Source organism: Palaemon carinicauda, chromosome 44, assembly GCF_036898095.1.
Source record: "Palaemon carinicauda isolate YSFRI2023 chromosome 44, ASM3689809v2, whole genome shotgun sequence".
NCBI classification, from domain to species: domain Eukaryota; kingdom Metazoa; phylum Arthropoda; class Malacostraca; order Decapoda; family Palaemonidae; genus Palaemon; species Palaemon carinicauda.
Genome location: NC_090768.1, coordinates 40,676,680 through 40,704,486, shown reverse-complemented (window position 1 = coordinate 40,704,486; position 27,807 = coordinate 40,676,680). Strand labels below are relative to the sequence as shown.

General features: G+C 41.0%; 1 protein-coding gene across 3 annotated transcripts in view; it reads left to right on the top strand.

Annotated features, from left to right (window-relative positions):
* Nucleotides 1-27,807, top strand: part of LOC137634322 (UBX domain-containing protein 4-like) — a 43,392-nt gene that overhangs the window by 8,544 nt on the left and 7,041 nt on the right. For 2 of the 3 annotated variants that reach the window (XM_068366695.1, XM_068366696.1), the window contains exons 4-10: nucleotides 5,738-5,868; nucleotides 8,509-8,752; nucleotides 9,657-9,748; nucleotides 16,903-17,051; nucleotides 19,956-20,084; nucleotides 21,531-21,765; nucleotides 25,934-26,142. In XM_068366695.1, the coding sequence (XP_068222796.1) occupies nucleotides 5,738-5,868; nucleotides 8,509-8,752; nucleotides 9,657-9,748; nucleotides 16,903-17,051; nucleotides 19,956-20,084; nucleotides 21,531-21,765; nucleotides 25,934-26,142 (1,189 nt within the window). Of the gene's footprint in view, nucleotides 1-5,737; nucleotides 5,869-8,508; nucleotides 8,753-9,656; nucleotides 9,749-16,902; nucleotides 17,052-19,955; nucleotides 20,085-21,530; nucleotides 21,766-25,933; nucleotides 26,164-27,807 lie in introns of all 3 variants that reach the window. The other variant, XM_068366697.1, reaches the window with a different exon arrangement.

Below are 27,807 nucleotides of genomic sequence, written 5' to 3'. Positions count from 1 at the left end.
AGACAGTCTAGGGTAGACGCTGTGCGTCCTCGCGCTACCATGGTTGTTGACAGCTCACAGACTGTGCAGCAGTTCCATGACGTTGCGTCCGGCTCAGTCACGCATGCACCAGTGCGACCGGACTCAGCGAACCAGCCGTTACCCACTCCGTTGCCGTTTCCTCATCAGTTGACGGATGAGGAACTTTCTGATGATGATGTTGCTGCACATCAAGATGAACAACAATCAGAATTGGACGAGCCTAAGTCTACTCAACCCTCTTTGGACTTTAGAAAAGTTTTGGCTATTTTCAAAGAGCTGTTTCCTGACCAGTTTGTTTCTGTGGCTCCTCGTTCTCCGCCTTCAGAGTTTGTTTTAGGCATGCCCTCTACCGCACCTGCCTTTACTAGACTCGTCCTCGCACGCTCGTCCAAGAGAGCTTTGCGGGTGATAGGAGACTGGTTACAGTCCAAGAAGAGTTTAGGGAAGACAGCATTTGCTTTTCCCCCTGCTAGACTCTCTTCTAGATCGAGCGTCTGGTTTGCCACGGGAGAAGTTCTCGGCTTGGGAGTTCCTGCCTCTGCCCAGGGCAACTTCTCAAGTCTTGTAGACTCTCCCCGCCGCCTTGCCATGAGACGCTCAAAGATATGTTGGTCATCATCGGACCTGGACCACCTTTTAAAAGGAATCTTTAGGGCTTTTGAAGTTTTTAACTTCTTAGACTGGTGCCTAGGAGCCCTAACCAGGAAGATTTCTTCGACAGATAAAGAGACTTCCTTGCTCATTATGTCCTGCATGGACAAGGCCGTCCGTGATGGGTCTAATGAGCTTGCTGCATCCTTTGTGTCCGGAGTCCTGAAAAAGCGAGAATCTCTCTGCTCATTCCTTTCTGCTGGAGTTATACCGTGCCAGAGATCTGAGCTTCTCTTTGCTCCTCTTTCCAAGTGCCTATTTCCAGAAGTCCTGATGAAGGAAATAGCCGCTTCGTTAGTGCAGAAGGACACTCACGATCTTGTTGCGTCCTCAGCTCGCAAAGCTCCTCCTTTGCCTACCTTGTCAGCTAGACCAAGGATGGACACTCCAGCGTCTCGCTTTATTCCGCCCTTTCGTGGCAGAGCCTCCAGCAGAGGAGGTGCTCGTGCCGAAGGGAAGCGAGGGAAGAAGAAAGGATCCAAGTCCTTTAAGGGCAGAGTCTGACTGCCCGCAACTTCAGACAGCAGTGGGAGCCAGACTCAAGAACTTCTGGCAGGCCTGGGAGAAGAGAGGCGCAGATGCACAATCTGTGAAGTTGCTCAGAGAGGGGTACAAGATCCCGTTTGTACGAAAACCCCCTCTAGCAACGTCTCCCATCGATCTCTCTCCCAGGTACAGAGAGGAAGAAAAGAGACGAGCCTTGAAACGGGAAGTGTCTCTTTTGCTAGAGAAGGGAGCGGTGGTCAAAGTCTCGGACCTTCAATCTCCGGGATTCTACAACCGCCTCTTCTTGGTTTCAAAGAAGACAGGAGGGTGGAGACCGGTGCTAGACGTCAGTGCTCTGAATGTCTTTGTCACAAAGACAAAGTTCTCCATGGAGACCACAAAGTCAGTCTTAGCAGCGGTCAGAAGGGAAGACTGGATGGTCTCTTTAGACCTAAGGGACGCCTACTTCCACGTCCCCATCCACCCAGACTCCCAACCTTTTCTGAGATTCGTTTTCGAAAAGGTGGTCTACCAGTTTCGGGCCCTGTGCTTTGGCCTAAGCACAGTTCCTCTCGTGTTTACGAGGCTGATGAGGAATGTTGCCAAATTCCTCCATTTATCGGACATCCGAGCCTCCCTTTATTTGGACGACTGGCTTCTCAGAGCCTCTTCCAGTCGTCGCTGTCTGAAGGATCTAAAGTGGACTCTAGATCTGACCAAGGAATTGGGACTCCTGGTCAATTTGGAAAAGTCGCAACTGGTCCCATCCCAAACTATTGTGTATTTAGGGATGGAGATTCACAGTCTATCTTTTCGGGCTTTTCCGTCGGCCCCCAGAATAAGTCAAGCCCTGTTATTCATCCAGAACATGCTGAAGAAGGAACGCTGCTCAGTCAGGCTGTGGATGAGTCTGGTAGGGACGCTATCATCCCTGGAACAGTTTGTGTCATTAGGAAGACTACACCTCCGTCCGCTTCAATACCATCTAGCTTTTCACTGGAAAAAGGACAAGACGCTAGAAGCGGTCTCGATCCCGATTTCCGAAAAGATGAAGTCTTGTCTGACTTGGTGGAAGGACAATATTCACTTAAGTGAGGGTCTTCCCCTGGCTGTTCAGACTCCCAACCACGTTCTCTTCTCGGACGCATCGGACGTGGGCTGGGGCGCGACGTTAGACGGTCGGGAATGCTCAGAACTGTGGAACTCGAGTCAGAGGAACATGCATATCAACTGCAAGGAGCTGTTGGCAGTACATCTGGCCTTGAAAAGCTTCAGGTCTCTCCTTCGAGGCAAAGTGGTGGAAGTGAACTCAGACAACACCACTGCCTTGGCGTACATCTCCAAGCAAGGAGGGACCCACTCACTGACGTTGTACGAGATCGCAAGGGACCTGCTCATCTGGTCAAAAGGTCAAGACATCTCACTAGTAACGAGGTTCATCCAAGGCAACTTGAATGTCATGGCAGATTGTCTCAGTCGGAAAGGGCAAGTAATTCCAACAGAATGGACCCTCCACAAGGATGTATGCAAGAGACTTTGGGCCACTTGGGGCCAACCAACCATAGATCTCTTTGCAACCTCGCTGACCAAGAGGCTTCCAATCTATTGCTCACCAGTCCCGGACCCAGCAGCAATACATATAGATGCCTTTCTCCTAGATTGGTCACATCTAGATCTCTACGCATTCCCACCGTTCAAGATTGTCAACAAGGTACTGCAGAAGTTCGCCTCTCACGAAGGGACAAGGTTGACGCTAGTTGCTCCCCTCTGGCCCGCGAGAGAATGGTTCACCGAGGTACTTCGATGGCTAGTAGACGTTCCCAGAAGTCTTCCTCTAAGGGTGGACCTTCTACGTCAGCCACACGTCAAGAAGGTACACCAAAGCCTCCTCGCTCTTCGTCTGACTGCCTTCAGACTATCGAAAGACTCTCAAGAGCTAGAGGCTTTTCGAAGGAGGCAGCCAGTGCGATTGCTAGAGCAAGGAGAGCATCCACCCTTAGAGTCTACCAATCGAAGTGGGAAGTCTTCCGAGACTGGTGCAAGTCAGTCTCTGTATCCTCAACCAGTACCTCTGTAGCTCAGATAGCTGACTTTCTCTTATACCTGAGAAAAGGACGATCCCTTTCAGCTCCCACTATCAAGGGCTACAGAAGCATGTTGGCATCGGTCTTCCGGCATAGAGGCTTAGATCTTTCCAACAATAAAGATCTTCTAGACCTCCTTAAGTCTTTTGAGACCACTAAGGAGCGTCGTTTGGTTACACCTGGTTGGAATTTAGACGTGGTACTAAGATTCCTCATGTCAGACAGGTTTGAGCCGCTACAATCAGCCTCCCTGAAAGATCTCACTTTAAAGACACTTTTCCTGGTATGCTTAGCCTCAGCTAAAAGAGTCAGTGAGATTCATGCCTTCAGCAAGAACATCGGATTTTCGTCAGAAAAAGCCACATGTTCGCTACAACTTGGTTTTCTAGCCAAAAATGAGCTGCCTTCTCGACCTTGGCCTAAATCGTTCGATATTCCCAGCTTATCGGAGATTGTAGGCAATGAACTAGAAAGAGTCTTATGCCCTGTGAGAGCTCTTAAGTTCTATTTAAAGCGCACTAAACCTTTACGAGGCCAATCTGAAGCTTTATGGTGTTCAGTTAAGAAACCATCTTTGCCTATGTCAAAGAATGCTTTATCCTACTTTATCAGACTGTTAATACGAGAAGCTCATTCACATCTGAGTGAGGAAGACCAAGCTTTGCTTAAGGTGAGGACACACGAAGTTAGAGCTGTCGCAACTTCCGTGGCCTTTAAACAAAATAGATCTCTGCGAAGTATAATGGACGCAACCTATTGGAGAAGCAAGTCAGTGTTCGCGTCTTTTTATCTAAAGGATGTCCAGTCTCTTTACGAGGACTGCTACACACTGGGACCATTCGTAGCAGCGAGTGCAGTAGTGGGTGAGGGCTCAACCACTACAATTCCCTAATTCCATACCCTTTTAATCTTTCTCTTGAAATGTTTTTAATGTTGTTTTTTGGGTTGTCCGGAAGGCTAAGAAGCCTTTCGCATCCTGGTTGATTTGGCGGGTGGTCAAAGTCATTTCTTGAGAGCGCCTAGATTAGGGGTTTGATGAGGTCCTGTTGTATGGGTTGCAACCCTTGATACTTCAGCTCCTAGGGGTCGATCAGCATCCTAAGAGGATCGCGAGGCTCCGTAAGGAAGACGTACTTAAAAGGCAGAGTAATTGTTCAAGTCGACGTCCTTACCAGGTACCTATTTATTTTGTTTTTGTTATTTTGATAACTTCTAAAATGAAATAAAAAACTCTTAGCTCATAAAATGTAAACATATATTACTGGTCTCTACCCACCATCCTGGGTGTGAATCAGCTATATATTCACCGGCTAAGTTAAATATTTAAAAATGATATTTTGATTATAAAATAAATTTTTTAATATACTTACCCGGTGAATATAAATTAAATGACCCTCCCTTCCTCCCCAATAGAGACGCAGTGGGACGAGGAGAAAATTGAGTCTTTGTTTACATAAGAGCTGGGTATCTGGTCGACAGATGGCGCTGTTGGGCACACCCGCAACCTGTGTAGCGATCGCTGGCGAGTTTTTCCGTAGAGTTGTCTGTCGAGCAACAGAGTTGCAGCTATATATTCACCGGGTAAGTATATTCAAAAATTTATTTTATAATCAAAATATCATTTTTACTTCTGATATACTCATACAGTGCTGTAGTATACTGTATTTTTCAGTGATTGTCTACTGACTTTCTTCATGAAAATGTATTGGAAGGTGCTTCATAAGTACTTGGATGTTAAGTGGTTGCATAAAGTCACCCCCACCCTATACATAAATGGTCAGAGTATTTGAACAAATATCCAAATTTAAAGAATCAGTTTTAGTAATTGGTACCTCTCATTTTCTTGAGGACAAGTTTGAAGTAATATGAACTACCAATACTATGGTAGAGGTGAGAGAGTGGATTTTATTAAATATTATCAAGGAATTATGTAGGAAAGAACTTGGTAATAAGTTAGAAATATATAAAAACATCATAACTCAGATAAGTGATTAAATCTTTATGAAGTTTCAGGATCTCTTGATTGCTAAAGGAAAAGCTGTTCACTCTGGTAATATTTGGCCGAAAGGGTGATTCTGCTCTGAGCTTGATTCATTTGCTTACAGTTTCTTCCATAGATCACAGTTGTTTTTTTCTTTCGTTATGGTAAACATAAAGTTGATGCTACTCATTTATTATAGATATAAATTTGAAAATGTGATGTAGGAGATTGTGAGGTTTTCAGGCATTGTGGTGTGTGGGAAATTATTCTAATAAAGGCTATACTGTAGTTATTTTATGTCTTCATATGTTACGGTAATGGTTGGGTATGAGAGAAAATGTGGTGTTTATTTTTTTTTTTTTTTTTTTTTTTTTTTTTTTTATACAAGAGTTTCTCATTGTGTTGCAAGCAATACATTCACTGTGATTTTAGGGGTTTTTAATTTGTGTATATATTCATTTGTGTTCACACATTACGATGTGAGAAAGATATGTTCCTTAAATCATTCCTCCAGATCCTGTTGTGGTTCTTCCATCTCTCTACTTTATTAGTGGGAGCACAGGAATGCCATTAGAAATTCTAGGTGGTGCTGTTACTAATGAAAAACTCAAAGAGAAGCTAGATCAACTTACTAATGGTCCAGAGGTAAGTGATATTCGATAAGGAAATGTGTATAAACTGGTGGAAATGAAATACTTTTCAATTTGTAATTTCTTTTCTTTTGATCACATATACCCGGTAATAAGGCTGTAACTTGACTATCCATATTATTTAGAGGTCTTTACTATGGTTTTTATGATGAATTCAATTTTTATTTATTATACAGTAGCACTCTAAAATTAGCAAAAAATTTTCGTCGTGCTTTATACGTATTCATTATTTCAATGAATCTTCCCTATAATTCTATGCTACATGCTTCAAATGCAAAGTTGTTTACCTAAAATAAAGGTAAAACGAGAATTTCCTTTAATTTGACTAAAACGACAAGTGTATATTGCATCTGTTCCCCACTAATGACCATCACTTTGCTTCACGTCGTCAGTGAGGTAACACTTGTTAGAGACAATTAGTGAATACAGCAAGTGAATTTTTGTATTCTCCAGTAGATAGCAGTTTATCGTTGTTCTTTATTCCTGATTTTTGTTTGTGTACTTAAATTCTAGAATTAGATTACCTCCTAATTCTAGAAGAGCAAAGTTTTGTGGGGATCAACATAAACCTTTGTAGTGTAATTATGATCCTTATTCAAGTGTTTGTAAGTATGTTAGTCAGGTTTGTGTTTGCAGAATAAATGTTCGAAAGGACTTTCTTGAAAGGAGAGGTTTCCTTTTCATAGGTATTGTCAGGAGAAAGAAGGATGAACCTATAGAAGATCCAGAATGATTGTTGGATCTGGTTCTAAGGCTTTTCTAACAGTCGTGTTGATCAGTGTTCCTTCCTTCCTTTCCCTCTCATTATTTTATACCCCATTCTATCTTCCATTCTTGTTTCTTCTCAACACTCACAGTTTACTCGAGTTCCTCAGGTTCAAGCTAATGTAAAATAGGGCAATTCTTTCTCAATTTACACTCAAGCTGAGAGTATGGGAGGAGCATTGAAGTCTGTGGTGTGCCTACCTATTCTTAACTCCTTTCCCAGGGGATATGCCAATTTTAGGATTAAGCTCAATGTTGATTTGGGTTTGGCGCTAAGTTGGAGATTATGATTCTAGAGTATGTTCTCCATACATATTTGATTTTCTTTATGTTTAATATCAAGTATGTATTTGGGGTTATTTTATGTTAAGATTTAATTAATCTTATTTAATGTCCTGTTAGTTATTAAGATCATATTTTTATAAATAGCATCAGTAATACAAATTGCTGAATAACTGCCTATTATAAGTATTTTATTCAATATCTTTTTTATGTATTCTCTCTGGTTACACAAGAGAAAGATAGTTTTCTTCTGGAAAGCTAGTTGGAGGCTTGTAAGGTCTTTTAAGACATGCTTATCTTTAAAAAATTATCTTTGAAAGTCAATGATTTTCAAGACAGGGCTTGGTAGCCTGTTTTCAAAACATTATGTCTGTATGTCGACCAATTGGCTGACCTCATTTGAGTTAGAAGTGTTTAATGTTGCTTTTCAAACCTCTTTTGGGCTTGCTAACTGCTCAACCTATGCTAATGAGCCCTTGTGATTTCTTAGATCCTTCACTAGTTACTTGTTGGCACCCATGATAAGCTTTCTTCCTCTTTTGGTGCTCTGCTGCCTTTCTAACCAGGCTATCTTGGAAGGGCTTTATGGCTAATGAGCCTGTTTTGGTGCTTGGTTACACTTCGTGTTTGCCTGCATTTGTTACGCAAATACATTCATGACCAAAATGTAAACAACTCCTCTTTAGCACTGGCAGAACCAGTAATGATATGTTGAACAGCACAGTTTCTTTCTGGCATTGAGAGGCTATCAAATTAGCTTATGTCTCTACTGATGAGGGGGTCAAGGTACCAGCTCATGCGAGAGCTCATGAAGTTAAGGGTATTGGTCCCACGTTGGACTTTTGAAAAACTCTTACAATTGGTCAGGTAAGGAAACCATGAGTTTTGGAGTGCCAAACAACCTTCCTAGGTTGTTACCTATGGTAATATACCCAGAAGTCTTTCAACAGTTGTTCTTGGCCTTGTGTTGGCTACTTAAGTAGTTGTCTAGGCTGCCCAGCTCTGACACCGGACAGAAAAGCATTTTGTTCAAGGTAACATCTTCAATATGAATGAAAGGTATAATGACTGGCCTTTCTGCTTCTTCTTTCCTTATCCTCCCTTGGGGAATAATCAATCGTACCGTTATACACTGGTAATCTCCATTTCTGAACATAATCCAGTGAAGAAAATGAACTGACCTGTTTGGTTCAAGAGGAGCTTCTTTGATTCTAGAGGAGCTTCTTCCCACCAATAAGCAAGTCTCCATATTTTTAAAGAGAAGAGGTATATATATGCATAGAAAAAAATAACAAATATCTTTCCTAGCTATACAAACCTGAGCTATTTAAACTTAAATTAACCACCTCAACCATCCCTCTCGGTCCTGAACCAAAGGTCAAAAGAGAAATGTGTATGACAGGAGAGTGGGGCGGGCTACTCATCCACATTCACGACCTGTTGTTGATTACCTCTTAACTTATACAATGATTGTTCTGTTCCAGCTCTGCTGAAGACATATCCCTGTTTTAAAGGATTCAGGTTTTATACTTAGTAAGATATAAATTACTTTTAGATATGTTATATTTAAAAAAAAATTCATTAATAGGGAGCAGCTGAAAAACAGGAGCAAGAGTCTTCAGCTTCTGCACCTGAAGAGATGATTGTTGATGAGCCAAATGAAACACCAGTACTTCCTAGTACGTCAGAAGTACAAATGGAGACGTCTTGCTCATCTGAGGGAGCGTCATTAGAAACCCCAGCGGTTGTTGATAATTCTCAAGTTTCAGAAGTATCAGGAAATACAGTAGATAAAGAGGATGAAGTAAAAAGCATGGAAGAGGATGATGATGGTGATTATTAGATTTTTTAATTGTCATTATTTTATTTGGTTATTTTTAGTGAGTGTTAGTGGTATATAAATATGATGGAATGTTGTTACATAGTTTTATACTTTTTATCTTAAGTTCATCCTTTTAAAAAATAAATCTTGATGTGCATCAACCAATACTGTAGTTTGTCACTTTCTGTGAAATAATTTTGCAGTAGAAATACGCTACTCATTCCCCTTAAATACTTAAGCCAAATATAAAAAGAATTTATTTAAATTTATTGGTGTTAAACAGAAAACATCACAGAACACACATTGAGTTTGGTCATGTAGTGATTTACGTAATCATATGAATAGACAAAAATACTTTCTATATCTTAGAGATTAATTTTTTGTTAATTTCTCTTATCGTCTAATTAAACAGATGATGTCTCTATAAGTGCTTTTGATTTTTGTTGTCTCGATACTGGAAATTTAAAGGAGAATTCAGTAGAAAATTTATTCTGAATTATTGAAAATCGACTTTATGCTATAGATTCTACTGACCACTGCATTTTCTTTTGAATAATTTTAGTATGTAAATTAAAGAAAAAAGCATGTATCTCAATCTTCAATAATTCTAGGTCTATTACGTTTGGATCGATGATTTGTTATCATGTCTGTAAAATGTTGACTTTTATATTATTACAAATATTTTATGTGTTTATATATTTTAGTAATCCTCTTCATTAGAATATTCTTGAACATTTTAGAAATAAAGGTGTCTAAATTAAACTTTCATTGGACACTTCTTCCCCCTTATTGACTAATCTTTGTTGAATCAGTGATGGTTAATTTTTATTTTATTATGAGCAGAATATTTGGTAATGTCAGCTGAAATTCACAGTTGTTTTTTTAATAGCAGCCAATTTGATATTGTATTTCAGATGCCACGGAAGTGGCACTAGAAGAGCGACTTGAGAGGGCCAGAATTTTGCTAGCAGAGAAACAAGCAAAGAAAACAGATGAATCTATAGAGGTAAGCAGCACTGGTTTTCAAATTAATGTCTTTTTTTTTTTGGGGGGGGGGTTAATATTGTAACTTCATCACCCTGTTTGACATGGTCAGCCGTTTACCTTAACCTTGACAAATGCAGTGGCTTGGATAATTTCTCTATGACTACAGTCAGATTATTTGATTCTTGGAGATTTGGCAATAGACACCAGCAAATGCTGAAAACCCCTGAGTAATTGTTGCATTCTTAAATACACTCTCATACCAACTATTTTCAAATATAACTAGAATGAAAGTGTGTATCTTAGCATTAAAATAAAAAATAAAAAGTAATGATATTTACAGTTAGATTACACCAAAAAGAAAGGACAAAAAGCCATTATTATACAAGGGCTTGGAAATTGACTCTTATAAAAGCATCTGTCTTGACCTACTTTCCTTTGTTTTATAACTAAGCATATACCAGACTGTGCTGTATTTAGTCTTGGGGGAGCATAGCATTACCCTCTTATATAACAAAGTAGAGTATATTAAAAATGACACTGTTATATTACTGGATTTTCAACTCCTTGTGCAATAACTCTAATGGCCTTTCTTCTTTTCTAATAGAATTTTCTGTCAATCATTTATTATCAGTATATTTTAGGTTCATTATATTTGTTTTTTCAATATTTAACTTAGCCGGTGATTATAATAGCTGCAACTCTGTTGCTCGACAGAAAACTCTAAGGTAAAATTCGCCAGCGATCGCTACACAGGTTGCGGGTGTGCCCAACAGCGCCATCTGTCGTCCAGATACCCAGTACTTAATGTAAACAAAGAACTCAATTTTCTCTCTGTCGTGCTCCCGACAAGACGTGCTTATTCGCTGTTGCTAAACTGGATTTGTTTTCACAACTAATTGGTGAAGTACACTATTCTAGTTTTGAGCTTTCGCTATGCAGGTGTTTTATCTTCATCTTAAATCTTGAACTCGTTTTGGATAGATTTAATTATGGTGACAAAGAGAGTATGGACTTTCTTTCACTTTTAAATGGCCGACCCTTCCCTTAGCGGAAGTGTGTTTAGGCTTTTAGTAATTATATCACGTTATAGATTTTCCTCTATATATTTTATATCTCTCCGCCTTTATTAGGCCTCTTCGATTAACTTTCCATTTATTATAAACATATAAAAATAATTTTAATGTTTTGTTTATATAGACCTTTCCTGAGAGTAGGCGGTCCTAACTTGGAAACCGAAGTTAATCAACGTTGAGCCCTTTATATCGTAATTAGCTTTTAAAGAGCTAAGGATTTAAAACTTTTTAAATGTAATATTTTATGAAAGAATTTCTTTGATAGTCTTCGTACTGTTTTCAAAGATGAACTAACGTTTAGTTTATTTATGCTACGCAGTTGTTGACGTTCAGGACGTTCAACATGCGCTCTATCGTTACGATAGAGAGAGTGTATCACGGTTTCACTTTGCAGTAAGAGTAAATCGATTCTGACGTTTTGTTCATTCTTTCTTAGCTTAAATGTTTTAAATTCTATTTTAAAGGAACTTTTTATTTGAAAAACCTTTCAGTTTTTTCCTTTAGTCAAATAACATGTTTTTTTTGACGAAATATAATTGGGCTCTTCTCTTAGGTGCGAAATCAAGAGAGAAAGAGAGAGAGAGATAGAGACGGAGGGAGAGAGAGGAGAGAAAACGTTCCGTTCAAGCGGGTAACGTTGTTCTCGTGTTACTCTCGTCCCTAGTCGCTGTACGGGGAGGAAGGATAAAACGTTTTAGTTTTTTATTCTCGTCCCCAGGCTATGTGCGGTGAGAGATTGAAAACGTAGTTATATGAACTAGTGTTTAGTCTCTTTCCCAGCCACTGATTTTTTTTTTTTTTTATCTTTATGTTTTCTGTTTTTTGCTGGTATTAATGAGCTTGCATTATACGACTGATTTCGCAATTACTACCTTTTAATGAAGGGTAGAATTGCGTGTTTCAGGTAGAAATCAGTAAAAATTTCAGTGAAATAAGTGCAAAACAGAAAATCGAAGTGATAAAGTGATATGCGCAAAGTGTTAGTGTTGCGTCCGAGGGTTCGTCTGTTCGTGCCTGTCGTTCACCTAGTCCGGGACCTCTTACATGCTCCCAAGCCCAGGGGAGAAGTAATGTCAAACGACTTATGGGTTCGAGAGGCCTTGACCAACAAACAGACGTTTTCCCTCTATGGTATCGGGTGTATCTTACCAAGATCTCCCCTACCATAAGACGAGAGAGACGTTGTTTCTCCTCGTCATCCGAAGGCTTTTCGCATAAGAAACCTGTTACAAGGTTTCGAAGCCCTTAAGCGAAAGTCAGTCCTTTCAGGACAGGTCCAGCATCCTGGTTACAACCATTAGGACAGCTCTGACCCTATGCAGTCATCGGATAACTGCTCGCCGCCTAACAAAAGCGTAACACAGACTCCGAGTCTTTTTTTGTAGGCAAAGTGTTGCGGTCACAGACGTTACCCTCGTCTCTTACCACAACCATTTCCGTTGATCCTTAATGGGTTGTATGGCAAGACATGCAGTATATGCTTGCCTCCCTTATGGAAGACTATTCTGCCGATTAGTCCGTTGAGTCTAGCCGTTTATCTCATCGATATCCTGGCTTTCAGCCAACCTAACGTTACTTTGTGCTTACTGTTGACGTTGGCGTAGCTTAGTCACGTCAGTCAGGTTGTTTAGAACCACACTCGATGCGGTCTCGTGTGGTTTTTCAGCCGCATTTGGACGTTAGGCCACTTGCTGAGGCTCCTGTTGACGTTCAAGACGTTCACTAACAATCGGAGTTGACTTGTTTTGACGCTGTACGTCAACCTCCGCCTTCTAGAGTTGTTTTGACTGCTCAGTCTAGGCAGTCAAAGCAGTCTCGAGTGGACGCTGTGCGTCCTCACGCACCTGTTGTGGTTGACAGTTCACAGACTGTCAAGCAGTTACATGACGTTGCGTTCTGGTCCGCTACTAATGCACCAGTGAGTGTGGACTCTGCTTGTAAAGCATTGCCACCACGGTAGGTCTCTCCCTTGCTTGAGACTCGGCTTTTATCGGACAAGGTTCCTGTAGATGAGGAAGTTGCTGTTCCCCCTCCTACTGATATTCCCTTGAGGACTCTGTCAGATGGAGAGGAGCCTAAAGCTGCTTAGCCTCCTATGGACTTTAATTAAATCATGATGATTTTTTTAAGGATCTTTGTCCGGATCTTTTTGTAACTGCTGCTCCTCGTTCGCCTAAACTTCAGAGCTTACACTAGGCCTAGCTACTTCGAAGCCGTTGTTTTTAAGCTAGTGCTCTCTCGCTCTCCTACAGAGCTTTACGTTGGCTAGGCGACTGGTTTTTTCACCAGGAGGAGTTTGGGGGATACAGCCTTTGCTTTCCCTTCTTTTAAACTGGTTTATAGAGCGAGAGTCTGATATGACACGAGAGAAGTTCTCGGCTTGGGAGTTCATGCCTCTGCCCAGATAGACTTCTCAATTCTCGTAGACTCTCCCTGGCGCCTGGCCAGAAGACGCTCCAAGTTGTTTACAGGTCAACTTCACAGCTGTTTTCGAGCCTTTGAAGTTTTGCTGTACAATTATGTCACGCATAACAAGGCTTTCAGGGATGGTAAACGGTACCGCCTCAGTCGCTAACCCCGTCTGTTGCCACACCTGCTCCCGTAGACCCTAAATGGGCTTTGCTGCAAGACATGCAGTCCAAGCTTGCGTCCTTGATAGAGGACTTTAATGCGGAGAAGGTTGCTACCGAACCTTCTGGCCAACAACCTTCCTACCGGTCGGTTGTGCGCCCTGTTGACGCTGAGGTAACCTACTCGCGTCTGCCAGTTGAGGTAGTTCCTCCACCGATGCGACCCAGTGTGGGTAGCCAGCCGCACGTTGACGTTAAGCGACGCTCGGAGGTGGTTGTTGACGTTCAGGACGTTCAACAACCATCAGAGGTGACTTGTTTTGACGCAGTGCGTCAACCTCAGCAACCCGGTAGGGTGTTGACTGCACAACCCAGACGGTCTAGACAGTCTCGGGTTGACGCTGTGCTTCCTCGCGCACCCATGGTTGTTGACAGTTCACAGACTGTGCAGCAGTTCCATGATATTGCGTCCGGCTCCGTCACGCATCCACCAGTGCGACCGGACTCAGCGAGCCAGACGTTGCCCACTCCGTTGCCGTTTCCTCATCAGTTTTCGGATGAGGAACCCTCTGATGAGGACATTGCTGAACAACAAGACGATCAGCCCCCAGAATAGATCAAGCCCTGCTATCCATCCAGAAGATGCTGAAGAAGGAACGCTGCTCAGTCAGGCTGTGGATGAGTCTGGTAGGGACGCTGTCATCCGTGGAACAATTTGTGTCACTAGGAAGACTACACCTCCGTCCTCTTCAATACCATCTAGCTTTTCACTGGAAAAAGGACAAGACGCTAGAAGCGGTTTCGATCCCGGTTTCCGAAAAGATAAAGTCTTGTCTGACTTGGTGGAAGGACAATATCAACCTAAGAGAGGGTCTTCCCCTGACTGTTCAGACTCCCAACCACGTTCTCTTCTCGGACGCATCGGACGTGGGCTGGGGCGCGACACTAGACGGTCGGGAATGCTCAGGACTGTGGAACTCGAGTCAGAGGAGCATGTATATCAACTGCAAGGAGCTGTTGGCAGTACATCTGGCCTTGAAAAGCTTCAAGTCTCTCCTTCGAGGCAAAGTGGTGGAAGTTAACTCGGACATCACCACGGCCTTGGCGTACATCTCCAAACAAGGAGGTACCTACTCACTGACGTGGTACGAGATCACAAGGGACCTGCTCATCTGGTCAAAAGGTCAAGACATCTCCCTAGTAACGAGGTTCATCCAAGGCGACTTGAACGTCATAGCAGATTGTCTCAGTCGGAAAGGGCAAGTAATTCCAACCGAATGGACCCTCCACAAGGATGTGTGCAAGAGACTTTGGGCCACTTGGGGTAAAACCATCCATAGATCTCTTTGCAACCTCGCTGACCAAGAGGCTTCCAATCTATTGCTACCTCGCTGACCAAGAGGCTTCCAATCTATTGCTCTCCAGTCCCGGACCCAGCAGCAATACATATAGATGCTTTCCTCCTAGATTGGTCACATCTGGATCTCTACGCATTCATACCGTTCAAGATTGTCAACAAGGTACTGCAGAAGTTCGCCTCTCACGAAGGGACAAGGTTGACGTTAGTTGCTTCCCTCTGGCCCGCGAGAGAATGGTTCACCGAGATACTTCGATGGTTAGAAGACGTTCCCAGTAGTCTTCCTCTAAGGGTAGACCTTCTACGTCAGCCACACGTAAAGAAGGTACTCCAAAGCCTCCACGCTCTTTGTCTGACTGCCTTCAGACTATCGAAAGACTCTCGAGAGCTAGAGGCTTTTCGAAGGAAGCAGCCAGTGCGATTGCTAGAGCAAGGAGAGCTTCTTCCATTAGAGTCTACCAATCGAAGTGGGAAGTCTTCCGAGTCTGGTGCAAGTCAGTTTCTGTATCCTCGACCAGTACCTCTGTAGCTCAAATAGCTGTTTTTCTCTTATACCTGAGAAAAGGACGATCCCTTTCAGCTCCCACTATCAAGGGCTACAGAAGCATGTTGGCATTGGTCTTCCGGCATAGAGGCTTAGATCTTTCCAAACATAAAGATCTGCAAGACCTCCTTAAGTCTTTTGAGACCACCAAGGAGCGTCGTTTGGCTACCCCTGGATGGAATTTAGACGTGGTACTAAGATTCTTCATATCAGACAGGTTGGAGCCGTTACAATCAGCCTCCCTGAAAGATCTCACTCTTAAGACTCTTTTCCTGGTATGCTTAGCCTCGGCTAAAAGAGTCAGTGAGATTCATGCCTTCAGCAAGAACATAGGATTTTCGTCAGAAAAAGCCACTTGTTCGCTACAACTTGGTTTTCTAGCCAAAAATGAGCTGCCTTCTCGGCCTTGGCCTAAATCTTTCGATATCCCCAGCTTATCGGAGATCGTAGGCAATGAACTAGAAAGAGTCTTATGCCCTGTTAGAGCTCTTAAGTTCTATTTAAAGCGTACTAAACCTTTACAAGGCCAATCTGAAGCTTTATGGTGTTCAGTTAAGAAACCATCCTTGCCTTTGTCAAAGAATGCTTGGTCAGACTTTATCAGATTGTTAATACGAGAAGCTCATTCACATCTGAGTAAGGAAGACCGAACTTTGCTTAAGGTGAAGACGCACGAAGTTAGAGCTGTAACAACTTCCGTGGCCTTTAAGCAAAATATATCTCTGCAAAGTATAATGGACGCAACCTATTGGAGAAGCAAGTCAGTGTTCGCATCATTTTACTTGAAAGATGTCCAGTCTCTTTACAAGAACTGCTACACACTGGGACCATTCGTAGCAGCGAGTGCAGTAGTGGGTGAGGGCTCAACCACTACAATTCCCTAATTCCATAACCTTTTTAATCTTTCTCTTGAAATGTTTTTATTGTTGTTTTTGGGTTGTCCGGAAGGCTAAGAAGCCTTTCGCATCCTGGTTGATTTGGCGGGTGGTCAAAGTCATTTCTTGAGAAGCGCCTAGATTAGGGGTTTTGATGAGGTCCTGTTGTATGGGTTGCAACCCTTGATACTTCAGCTCCTAGGGGTCGATCAGCATCCTAAGAGGATCGCGAGGCTCCGTAAGGAAGACGTACTTAAAAAGGCAGAGTAATTGTTCAAGTCGACTTCCTTACCAGGTACCTATTTATTTTGGTTTTGTTATTTTGATAACTTCGAAAATGAAATAAAAATTCTTAGCTCATAATAATGTAAACATATTTTGCTGGTCTCTACCCACCCCCCTGGGTGTGAATCAGCTATTATAATCACCGGCTAAGTTAAATATTGAAAAATGTTATTTTTATAATAAAATAAATTTTTGAATATACTTACCCGGTGATTATAAATTAAAGGACCCTCCCTTCCTCCCCAATAGAGACGCAGTGGGACGAGGAGAAAATTGAGTTCTTTGTTTACATTGAGTACTGGGTATCTGGACGACAGATGGCGCTGTTGGGCACACCCGCAACCTGTGTAGCGATCGCTGGCGAATTTTACCTTAGAGTTTTCTGTCGAGCAACAGAGTTGCAGCTATTATAATCACCGGGTAAGTATATTCAAAAATTTATTTTATTATAAAAATAACATTTTTTTAGGATGAAAAGAAAAAAGAAAAGGAAAGGCGAAAAATGGGACAAGAAATTGCCAAGAGAAAGAGACAGACACAAGAAGAGGAGATACAGAGCTTAGTACGGGAAAGGAAAAAAGAGAAAGATGAGGACCGAGCAGCTCGAGAAAGAATTAGGTCAGTTGAAGTTGAGTTCTTATTACTTTTTTTAAGCCCAATATGATCCTTTAAGACATTTCATTTTTAATTGTTTATAGTAATATGTAAATTAAACCTAGGGTAATTTCTTGATTATGATTATTTCCCAGGAGTTGTTGCTATAAGTAAAGTTATTTATTATTCCTATGCTATTGTAAATCATCTCTTTATAAATATTTGTTCCTACATGAATACAAATCATTGTCCGCTCTCAGCAAAGTTGGATAACAGCGCTTAAAACTTTAATGAGGTGGCCAGTAGGTGAGGGCTCAGTGGTCTGTCACCCGTCAGGCCACCGAGTTCTCGCTTTGTTTTTAGCCATCAGATAATACAGAAGTACTTTCAGTTCCCTCAACTGGCTGTTTTAATCTTTTGCTCGTTTTAAATAATTGTGTTAGCGGATCATCGTTGACAAAGAACAGAACAGATTTCCAGCTCTCCCAATAAGTGTAGCCGGTTGACATTTTTCTGTGCAAACCTTCCAGTATCCACATTTTTTCATGTTTTCTGTTTATTCCCTCACTTGCGTGGCCTGGTGATGACGAGACGACAACAACGTATTCTTAAGGAGGTTGGCAAATCGTAGACATCAATGTTCACCATCAGAGGAAGAAGGTTTTACGACCGCCAAGTTTTTAGCTCAAGGACAAAGTTTATCATTGTCATTCTGTCTTCCTGTTTCCTGAAAGCTGCTAAGGACATATCACATGGTTGTGCCGTTACCAGCACTTGGTCTTATACCCTCGATCAGGATAAAAGGTCACTGCCCTCTTTCCTTCTTTCCAACAGCTGCAAGAAATGACAACATCAGGACAACTTTGAGCTCTCTTTGGGATCTCTCCCCGTTTACACATGGGAGGGATGGATCAGAAGTACTTCCTTCCCCAAGAATACAATTTGGTTTGAGGTTCAGATGTTCACCTTGTTAGGATAACACTACATGATCGGGCACTTTGAGTATTGTATGTTCAGTGACTTTTGGGTTACAGAACTTCTGGCTTTTGCTTTGTTCTAGCTCTCCTAGTAAACGATCCCGTTGGAAGGAGAACCGATGATCATTATCATCGCTTGTACGTCTTCCTGTCACGAGCGCAGAGGTTTCCTCGAGCTCTTTCCCTTTTGTGTTTCGTCTACACGGAAATATTCTGATTATGTTCTCCACCGATAAGACAAAAGTCTCCATTGCTTATTTTCCATGACTATTATTTCCCATGGGATCTTATGCAATTGGAAACCATACAATAGGTAACCACGATTGGGAATCATGCGATTGGCAGCAACAAGTGGGAATTTTACCCATCCCCAAATAGTCGTATCGGTACACTGTACAGAAGCTCACGTACTAGCTACATGTGCTCGGTTGTTACGTGAATAAGCACGTGCACTTCCAGAATGAATAAAGGGCACTGTCCTTCTTTCCATTTAATTGTATTCGACTTCTCTCTCCCTTGAGAGACCGATAGGCATTACAGGCCATTAGTTTCCCAGAAGGGAAAGAACTATCTAAATTTAACCCTAGGGAAGGGGTTTGATGCTATGTACAGGCGCTCATGCTCTCACCACCAATGCTAGGTCTCATACGTAATTGAGCCCATCTTCCCTCTCCTGCTTTGGGACGTTCACTCAATGCATAGGTTACTCCACCACAGACCATTGATTCAGCCGTTGCTGCACTGAAAACAGGGACCAGATGAAAGAATCGGGCAAGCGGGGCACATCGTTCTCAGGCCTGGAATCTCCTACCATGGAAGTCACTATAGGATCAGCCTGACAGCATCTTACCTTTAGTTGGGTGCAGTATCTTTGGCCTGGTGGTATTTAGTCAATAGCTTGTGTAGCAAACCTCACTCCTTCACAACGGGCCCTTCTACCCCTTGGTTTTTCCCCTTCCTTCGGGGGCAGCAGTTGCTCCATTATTTGCAGTATTGTACACTAGATGTAGGGGAGCCTGATGATCAACCAATCTTCCCTACAATTAAGTTTTGTTTAAAATTTTCTCCTCCATCCTCCTAGTTTATGCTGAGGATGGCCAGATGTATGCAACCCATTTTTCCTAATGACCATATATTCTAACATGTCCTTCATGAATGTAGGGTTTCCTGACTGTCTACTAGTTCCTGATAGTGACTTAAACTAACACCTGCCTCATCCTCATGACCAATCATTAGAAGGTTGGCAGAAGTCTTTCACTCCTGTACAGGACCAAAGTGCTTTGGCATATCCTGGTTTAGTAAACAAGCCAGTTTGGTTAAGGGGACTGCCTCCTTCCCAAGGATAAGTCTCTTATTAGAGGGTGAGGGTTACAATTCTTTTAGGAACAAATCACGCATTTTAAAATTAATTTATACGTTACACTTCCCGACTCAGCTGAAGTCAAAGTGAGGGCTAAGTGGCCTCTCAGGTAGGCGGGCCTTCCCCGTCACCCAACTGGTAACTACATCTGCCACCTCATTATAGTTTTAAAAGCCATACCCAGCTTCGCCGAAAGCATTCTCCTATTTAGGGGCTAAGGTTTGTATAGTTAGGAAAAATACTAATTACTTTTAAATTTTGGATATTTAGATCTTTATCGTGGAATTATCTCAAAACGTGAATTATCATAAGTTTATCTAATCTTTCTCAAGGAATTATGTCAAGACATGAATTCACATGACATTAATAGAGATGTATAACTAGCAATTAAAGAGGCTTTCATAGGGTCCAACTGTGCCAAATTTCAGCTCACATTTAGGAGGACATACAGTACCTCTTTTTTTTTTCTTCTTTTTTAAGAATAGAAAATTACAAGTTAAGAAAAATTAATGCAGGAATATTTAATATTTTTTAATGATTTATTATAGTAAGACCCATTTAAGGCAATGTTATAACTTTCTCTTCCTTAAGGGCTCAGATAGCTGCTGACAGGCTTGAGGCTCAGGCAAGGGCAGCATTATTCAAAGAAGAACCAGCATCAGCACCTGTACAAGAACCACCCGGAAATGTTGGTGCAGCAGCTGCCCCAGCTCCTGTTAGGTATGGAATTTTATCAAAGAATTTAGTAAATGAATTTCATTGTTCAATGCTTGCCTTCCTTCTAAGGGAATTAACATTTAAAGTATGGCTTTTGGGACACTATGGATAGTATTAAAAAGACTGCCTCAGGTCCATTGTGCTGTACCCTTTACTTTTTATCTTTAACATCATTTATCCTACTCTAGTTTTTCAACTCTGACTTCACACCTCTCATTTAAAATTTACTTATGTAGGTGAGACTTATGAGAATCAAGAGAAGCTATTGCATGATCTGATTAAATTCATTTAGACAGCTGCGGTCAGGAATCGGGTAATCAGGAACCACATGATCCAGAACCTTGTTTTATTGATGAGTTTAAGGGACCATTAGAAATATAAGAAATTTAAATAAATTATTAGCTTATTTAGAGTATTGTATTGTGCTATATTTGGAGAGGATATTAGAAGGGATTACTCTGATTTTTTTTTAGTACACAATATTTGTGTCTAGGAATATTTTTGAGCATTTCAAATAAAGTTTTTTGTGTGAATTTTCCTGTGAAACAATAAGTGTGGAAACTGTTTTCATGATAGTAGCACAACTAACAAAGAGCACAATTTAGTTATTTGTTATTTCAGTGTGTTATATATTAGAACCCAGTGAGACCAATACAAGCATAAATAAGGAATAATCTAAAACGGATAAATGTCACAATTAATAAGGCAACTGAACAGCTTACCGCAGTTTCATAATAACACCATGAATAAAGCTAGCTAAAATACATGTTGGCAAATGTACCTAAGCTTTGCATAAGGTTTTTAATTAAGGTATGTTTACATACAGTACAGTACTGTATTTACATGAATTTAGTCACCAATATATTTCCCCATATTGGTGAACTAATGTATCTGTCATATTAATAGAATAAGGTGTATGATTGTACAGGTCAGTACTTTTAGAATAAATGCTATACAGATATCTACAAGACCAGTATGTAAATCCCTACAATGAACTGGCTGTAACAGGCGAAATGTCAATTACTATTAATCAGTTTCTGTTCATCATCAAAGTTACATTTTGTTTCCAGAGCAAGTTGTACAAGTAACAATGTAAGAAATTCCCTATGAAGCAGTTTATTTATATTTTTAATAAAGACTAGTAAAATTGCTATCAATATTTCGTAAAATTATTTTAATTCTTTATATAAATTATTTAATATAATTTGCTTCTTTAATGGCAAGAAACTAGGATATTTGGAAATCCTGTATAGTTTGCATTTCTTTATGAGAGTATTATAACTAAATGAAGAGTTCATCAATAGTGTATTAATACAACTTTTTTGGTTTTAAAAGCATTCATAATTATTCTAGGAATTAATGGTAAATGTATGCAATTTTTACTGTAATTTATAACAGGTGTATTTTTCTGTATTATTATTGACAAGATGTTCTTTTATATTTTGACAGAAATAACACTGTAACAAGACTAAAGTTCAGACTCCTAGATGGATCATCAAATGTTGCCGAGTTTCCTGCTGAAGCAACCTTGGCGGATGTACGTCGTCATGTTCAGCAGCATTTGGTTTCATCTTCAGGCTTTTCATTAACATCTACTGTGCACCAGCATCCATTCACAGGTCGAGATAATGAGTCAACATTATCCGAATTGGGTCTTGTACCATCAGCTATTCTCATTGTATCGGTGAGTTTTCATTTTATTCAAATAATGTTTTGCTTTATTATACGTAATTGGTTTAATAGTAAGTCAATTGGATTTGTAACCTAGAGCCGATATCTATCTGAGGTTCAATAAGAGTTTAGATTACCAATTTCTGAAGTAAATTTGGGAGAAATTACCTATGGTTAGGAGGCCACCTGAAAGGAGGAGCAAAGAATTCTTCCCTCAAATTAAAATAGTGACAAACAGTATCTTTAGAACTTTTGGTAATTTATCGAATAAGTTACCTTGGATTTACGTAACATTTCATTATAAAACTTATATGATATGAAAAAAAAAAAGGATTTACCTCAGTCAAATATTACCCCTGATTTATTATCAAAACGACCATTTGTATAATGTGATCTATAAGAGAACTTGAAGACAGTTTAGAAATGTACAGTATTAAAAGAAAGGATAGGTTTAATTAGATTTCCTTAAAAAGATAATTGAAAGATGACTGGCAATTGCAAGCACTGAATTTAACCAAGAGGATCCCTCTATAAATTTAATGTGTATTTTAAAGAAACAGTAAGAATATGAAATGTATAAAAAAGGGGGATGAAAAAGCATAAATGGTTCAAGCAAAAAGATATTTGAGACTAGGTGTAAATTTAGGGGAAAATGTCGAAAAGTTAAGAGGGCATTAGTAAAAGCAATGATTGAAGCATGTGATGAGTAATAAGAGAAACTGGATACAAAAGGCATAAAACTATTTGTACTTATTGGTCAAGCAGACAGATAAAGCAGGGAAAGATATACATTATGGAATGGTTATAAAACATGAAAATGGCAATGTTTTAATTGATGATAGGAGGTTACTAAATAGATGAAAAGAATACTTTAGAAAGCTCATGAATGTGGAGAATGCAAGGATTAGAGACTTTTTGGAGCTCCGTATACATATAGGGAAGTACATTTTATGAGAGGGATGTAGGTAAGAAATGCTTTGAAGATACTGAAACAAGGAAAGGATATTGGGCCCAGATGATATTCATTTGAAGGTAAGGAGGTTCAGCACAGTAATTGGGAGATGCAACAGTGAGGTTCCTAACAAGGCTGTTCAACAGAATCTTGATGGGAGAGGGAATGCCTGAAGAGTGGGAGAGTAGTATCCTGGTGCTATGTACAAAAACAATGGAGATGCTCAGTTGCTCTTACTACTAGGAAAGAAAGCTTCTAAGCCATAACCTGAGGATTGGGAAAGAGCACCAGGTAAAAATTGGTGGACAGCTGTATGGTTTCATGCCAGGTGGAACCACTTCAGGTGCTATATTTGCTTTGCGAATGTCAATTGAAAATTATCGAGGATAGAAAGAATTGGATTGTGTGTTTGTGGACCTAGAGAAAGCTTATGATGGGGTGCCAAGATATAAATTTTGCTATTGCATGAGGAGCTCTGGAGTAGATGAGAAGTGTGAAGGCAGTACAGAATATATATGAGAATAGTCAAACTGCATTGAGGTGTGCTGTAGGCACAATGGAATGGTTTAATGTTGAGTTGGGATTGTACTAGTGATTGGCTTGAAGACCTTTAGTGTTTGCAACTATCACGGAAAAATTGATCAATGGCATTAGGCAGGAGTCTTCGTGTTCCATATTATTTGCAGACAACATAGTGATCTGTGGATAAAGTAATGAGGAGATTGAAGCAAATCTGGAAATTTGGAGGTATACACTGGAGAGGAGGGATATGAAAATCATCCAAAATAAGAATACAGTACAGTATATATTGCATGTGTAAAAGAGGGGGATGGAAGAAATGCAATACGATTGGTGGTATGCAACAAAAGGATTTCAGCAAGTCTGAAAGGGAAAACCTATACTGTTAATGTGTTGGTAGACCAGCTATGCTGTATGGTTTAGAGACTGTACCTTTAAGCAAGAAGCAGAGATGGAAGTTGCTGAAGTGAAAATGTAAAGGTTGTAATGGGCGTTAACAAGGAAGGATAGGTTCAGAAATGAATTAATAAGGGGAACTGCACATCTCAAGGGAAGCAAGTTTAAGGTGGTTTGGGCATGTGAAGAGAAGAGAGGAAGAGTATGTTAGGAGGATGCTAAGCATTTAATAAGTGTGAAATGTTAACATTAGTGGATGGCCACTGAAGGTAATAAATAAAGGTCATAACTGAAATAAGGTTAAGATAATAACCATGACAAACTTTATAACAAAATTGATAGTGACGTCTAATCAACAATGGATCTAACTCATATTTGTTCCAAAACAAATACTTACCTCGAACTACTTTCTTAGGAGTTACCTGTAATCTCTTCTCTACCGACCAGAGTTTTGTGTAGTATACCCTATACCCGTTTTCTATGGAAGGCTAACCCGGGAGTGAGAGAACGTGCCCCGAGGGTAGCCTTTGAGCTAGGTCGAGGTCCGCTTGGGTCCCGTGAGTCAGTAATTTCTCTGGTCGCGACGTGATACCATACTCTCACGTCGCTCTCGTCTCTCTCGACCCTTTGTGTCCGCCTCGTGTGTCCCGCGTGGTAGCTTTGTGCTTATCCCTTGTGTTCTTGCGTGCTCACTATCCTTCCTTGTGCTTCCCAAGTGTATCCCTTTGATTCCCTTCGTTCCTGTGCCTTGTGGTTGTGTGCTATGGAGCAGATCCGCCGTTGTCCTGGGCCTAGAGCCAGAAAGTCGTGTGGAGCGTTTCTCTCCAAGCCCGAAGTAGACCCTCACTCCCTTTGCTCTTCCTGTAGGGGCAAGATGTGCTCGCCATCGGATACGTGCATTGAGTGTGTTAGTTGGAGTGAGATACAGTGGGTGCGTTACGGCACTAAGAAGAAGAAGTCGTCGAAACGTTCGCCCAGGAAATCTAGCATCTCTTCGCCGCTACCGTCACCCAGTGGACGGTCCGACGGGGCTTCTGTCTCGACTTCCCCTACCCAGAGTAGGGGACGAGGTAAGTCCGTTGCGGGGAAAGAGCCGAGGGTTCTTCCCCAGGAGTCTAATGTGTGTGAAGTGGGGGTTGCTGGGACTTCTCAGGCTAGTGGGGGGCCTGGTAGTGCTGTGTCGGGGGGTTCTGGAGACTCAGCCCTTGTGCTTGGGGGGCACGTTTCCTCCGACGACCCCTTATGGTGTAGTAATGTTGTGCCTGTTTCTTCGCCCGCTTCGTGGGCCTGTGTTTCAGGTTTTTCGGCAGCTGGCGACGCCCAGGGTAAGTTAGACTCCACGGTAAGTGAGTCCTTCGGGTGGAAGCTCCCTAAAATGCCAGGTAGGTCCCCAATGCGGATGGAAGAGGGCCTGGATACCTGGTTCCCTAGTGTAGGGCGTCAACCCTCTTTTCCAGCTCCTATGACGGCGGTTCCAGAAACTTCCTACAACCCTCTACCTCTGGTACGCAGCAAGTCGCGAAGCCCTCTGTAGCCCCCGCTTCTGCCCGTTGTGCGGGTGGTACAGTTTCGTCGGGCTCTTCGGATGGTGGGGCTTCGTTCTCTTCAGAAGAAGAAACCAGGAGGAGACATCGGCGCCGGAGGGAGCGGTCCAGGAGCAGGCGTTCCCGCTCAAGATCCTGTTCGAGGTTCAGCAGGAGACGGTCCCGCTCTCCACGGAGGAAATACAGGAGGAGTAGGTCCCCCGATGGTGATTGGGTCTTCGTTCCCCGTAAGTCTGAATTGCAGCGTTCCCCGGACCGGCAATCCAGGGATTTCTCGCCACGAAGGCCATCCTCCAGACGAAGATATGACCCTCGCAGGGAGAAAAGCGGACCTCGACCTAGCTCAAAGGCTACCCTCGGGGCACGTTCTCTCACTCCCGGGTTAGCCCTCCATAGTAAACGGGTATAGGGTATACTACACAAAACTCTGGTCGGTAGAGAGGAGATTACAGGTAACTCCTAAGAAAGTAGTTCTCGGCAAGTATGTTAGGAAAAATAAAAATTACTTAAATTTTTTATTTTTCTATCTGGCTTTTTGGTTTTCAATAGATAGGCTTGTGTGGAACTTTCCTCTTGTTTAGAGTTTCAGTAGGATTGCTTATAGAAAAATCAGTTTGTTAGCCATTAATATAAGAAGTTATTAATCAGATGTATTTTTTAATTTTATCCACAGGACAGGTTTTTCAAATTAAAAACAACTTTCTATTTATACTATTTCTTAATTGATTCACTTACATTATTGTTAATAACTTCATTTCTTTTTTAAACAGAATTCAAGTGGATCTGGTAGCGGTAGTTTAGTCCCTTCACAAGGAGGAATTATGCAGTTCTTCTGGATGATATTGTCTCCAATCACATTTATATTGGGTTTTGTAAGACAGCTTTTCTCAAGTATAACTGGAGGTGGCTCAAATTCATCATCCAGCAGTACTGCCCAAGCTGGATCCAGTCAGACAACGAACCAGCAACGTCCGTCAACGTAAGATATCATATTTTATCAGTTAAGTGATGAAAATTAATTTGTATCTTTGATGAATGTATTTTTTCTTATTTTAAATCATGATTAATGGTGTAGTAAAATGCAATTGAATATTTTTTTTTTTTTTGTGAGAAAATTTGTTGTTTTAGATGCAGCTATAATTACTGCATATAGTGTTACATAAAATCCATAATAATTTCCATAAATTATATAGAATAAGATAAATCAAAAGAAATACAGGTACGATAAATCAAAAGAAATACAGGTACTAATAATATAATGAAAGTTATATCCACAACCTGTTAATAAAAAAACAATTCTCAGCTCTTCATTACATACCGCAAATCATCACTGAACCAACTGTAATGAAGATATGGCAAACTTACCAAAATGATGAGTATAAAATTAAAAGAAGTCAAATCCACTTTAGGATTAAGGTAATTTTGGTCCCCAAAAGAACATGGGTTAACTTAGTATTACCTTGTGTTTAAACTAGACACACACCTAGAGATTTAATAGTCGTTTGAAGTGAACCATTCACTAAGTGTAGTGTGAACAATAGGACAGAAAATATTTCATTTCAAACAACAATTATGGCAAATCTTCAGTCAAATCCCTTATATTAGAATTTTTTTATGGTAGATATGAGGAGAATTAAAGAACTTGGGTTGCTAAATGATAAAAACCCAGATAGAGTAAAAGAAGAAAATATAGAAAGTTCTGCTTCTGATGACTGATGGAGAGCCTTTAAGGGACATGACTCTGCCCCTTTAAAACAATGTTTTGCTCCTACATGAATGCAAACTTTAATTTTTTAGTATGGGTAAGATTCTGAAAAAAGCTTGTAATAGCCAATAAAGAATTGAGGTTCTGGCAACCACCACGCAATATCCACTGGTGATCCCAGTCTGACACCATGCAGAGCCTTCATGCGGATTCTGATGGATACCGGCTGTTGAGCTGCACAGACTTGTTCTTGATACTCTCCAACTAGAAGTTTTTCTAATTTTCTCATTTCAGTTTGAGTGCGAAGAAAGAGGCTGTCTGATCGACACTGGCATCTTTATGAGCAAGGTTGAGGTTGATTGATTTTTACCCTTTGAGTTTGAAGTGTATTGTGATGTATGCAGAAGTGATTGTCCTCCCAGTGGGCAAGAGTTCGGATTATGAGAAGAGATTGAAGTGCAATCATTCTCCCTCGGGTTCATCCATGAGGTCAGGAAAGTCAGCGAGATCCAACTTCTGACCACCGAAGCTTGTTGCACCGGACCTTTTTCGGGTCACTTTAGAGGACAAAGCAAAGATTAACAACCTTTGAATTGAAGGGAAAACTTCTAAGGTGGAAATGTACAGACTTGGTCCTCTCAGAGATTTATTTTTTTCTTGATGCACCAGTAGGCTAACTAGTGGGCCAATGGGTCTTTAAGAGTGTGATGCAGTTGCCTCCTGCTTTGCCAAACAGTTATGGTAAGAAGGATCACTCTCCTTTAGGGACGACCACATGCTAGAGCTTGCGACCCTTTAATTGCAGAAGGACATGAAAGTTACAATGGAGCGTTGAGCCATGACTCTTTGATTTATCGTGCAGTTACCATATAGGTCCCACAGCCTTAGAAGGTATCAACAATTAGAGTTTCAAATCTCATCACACCATTTTAGTCAACA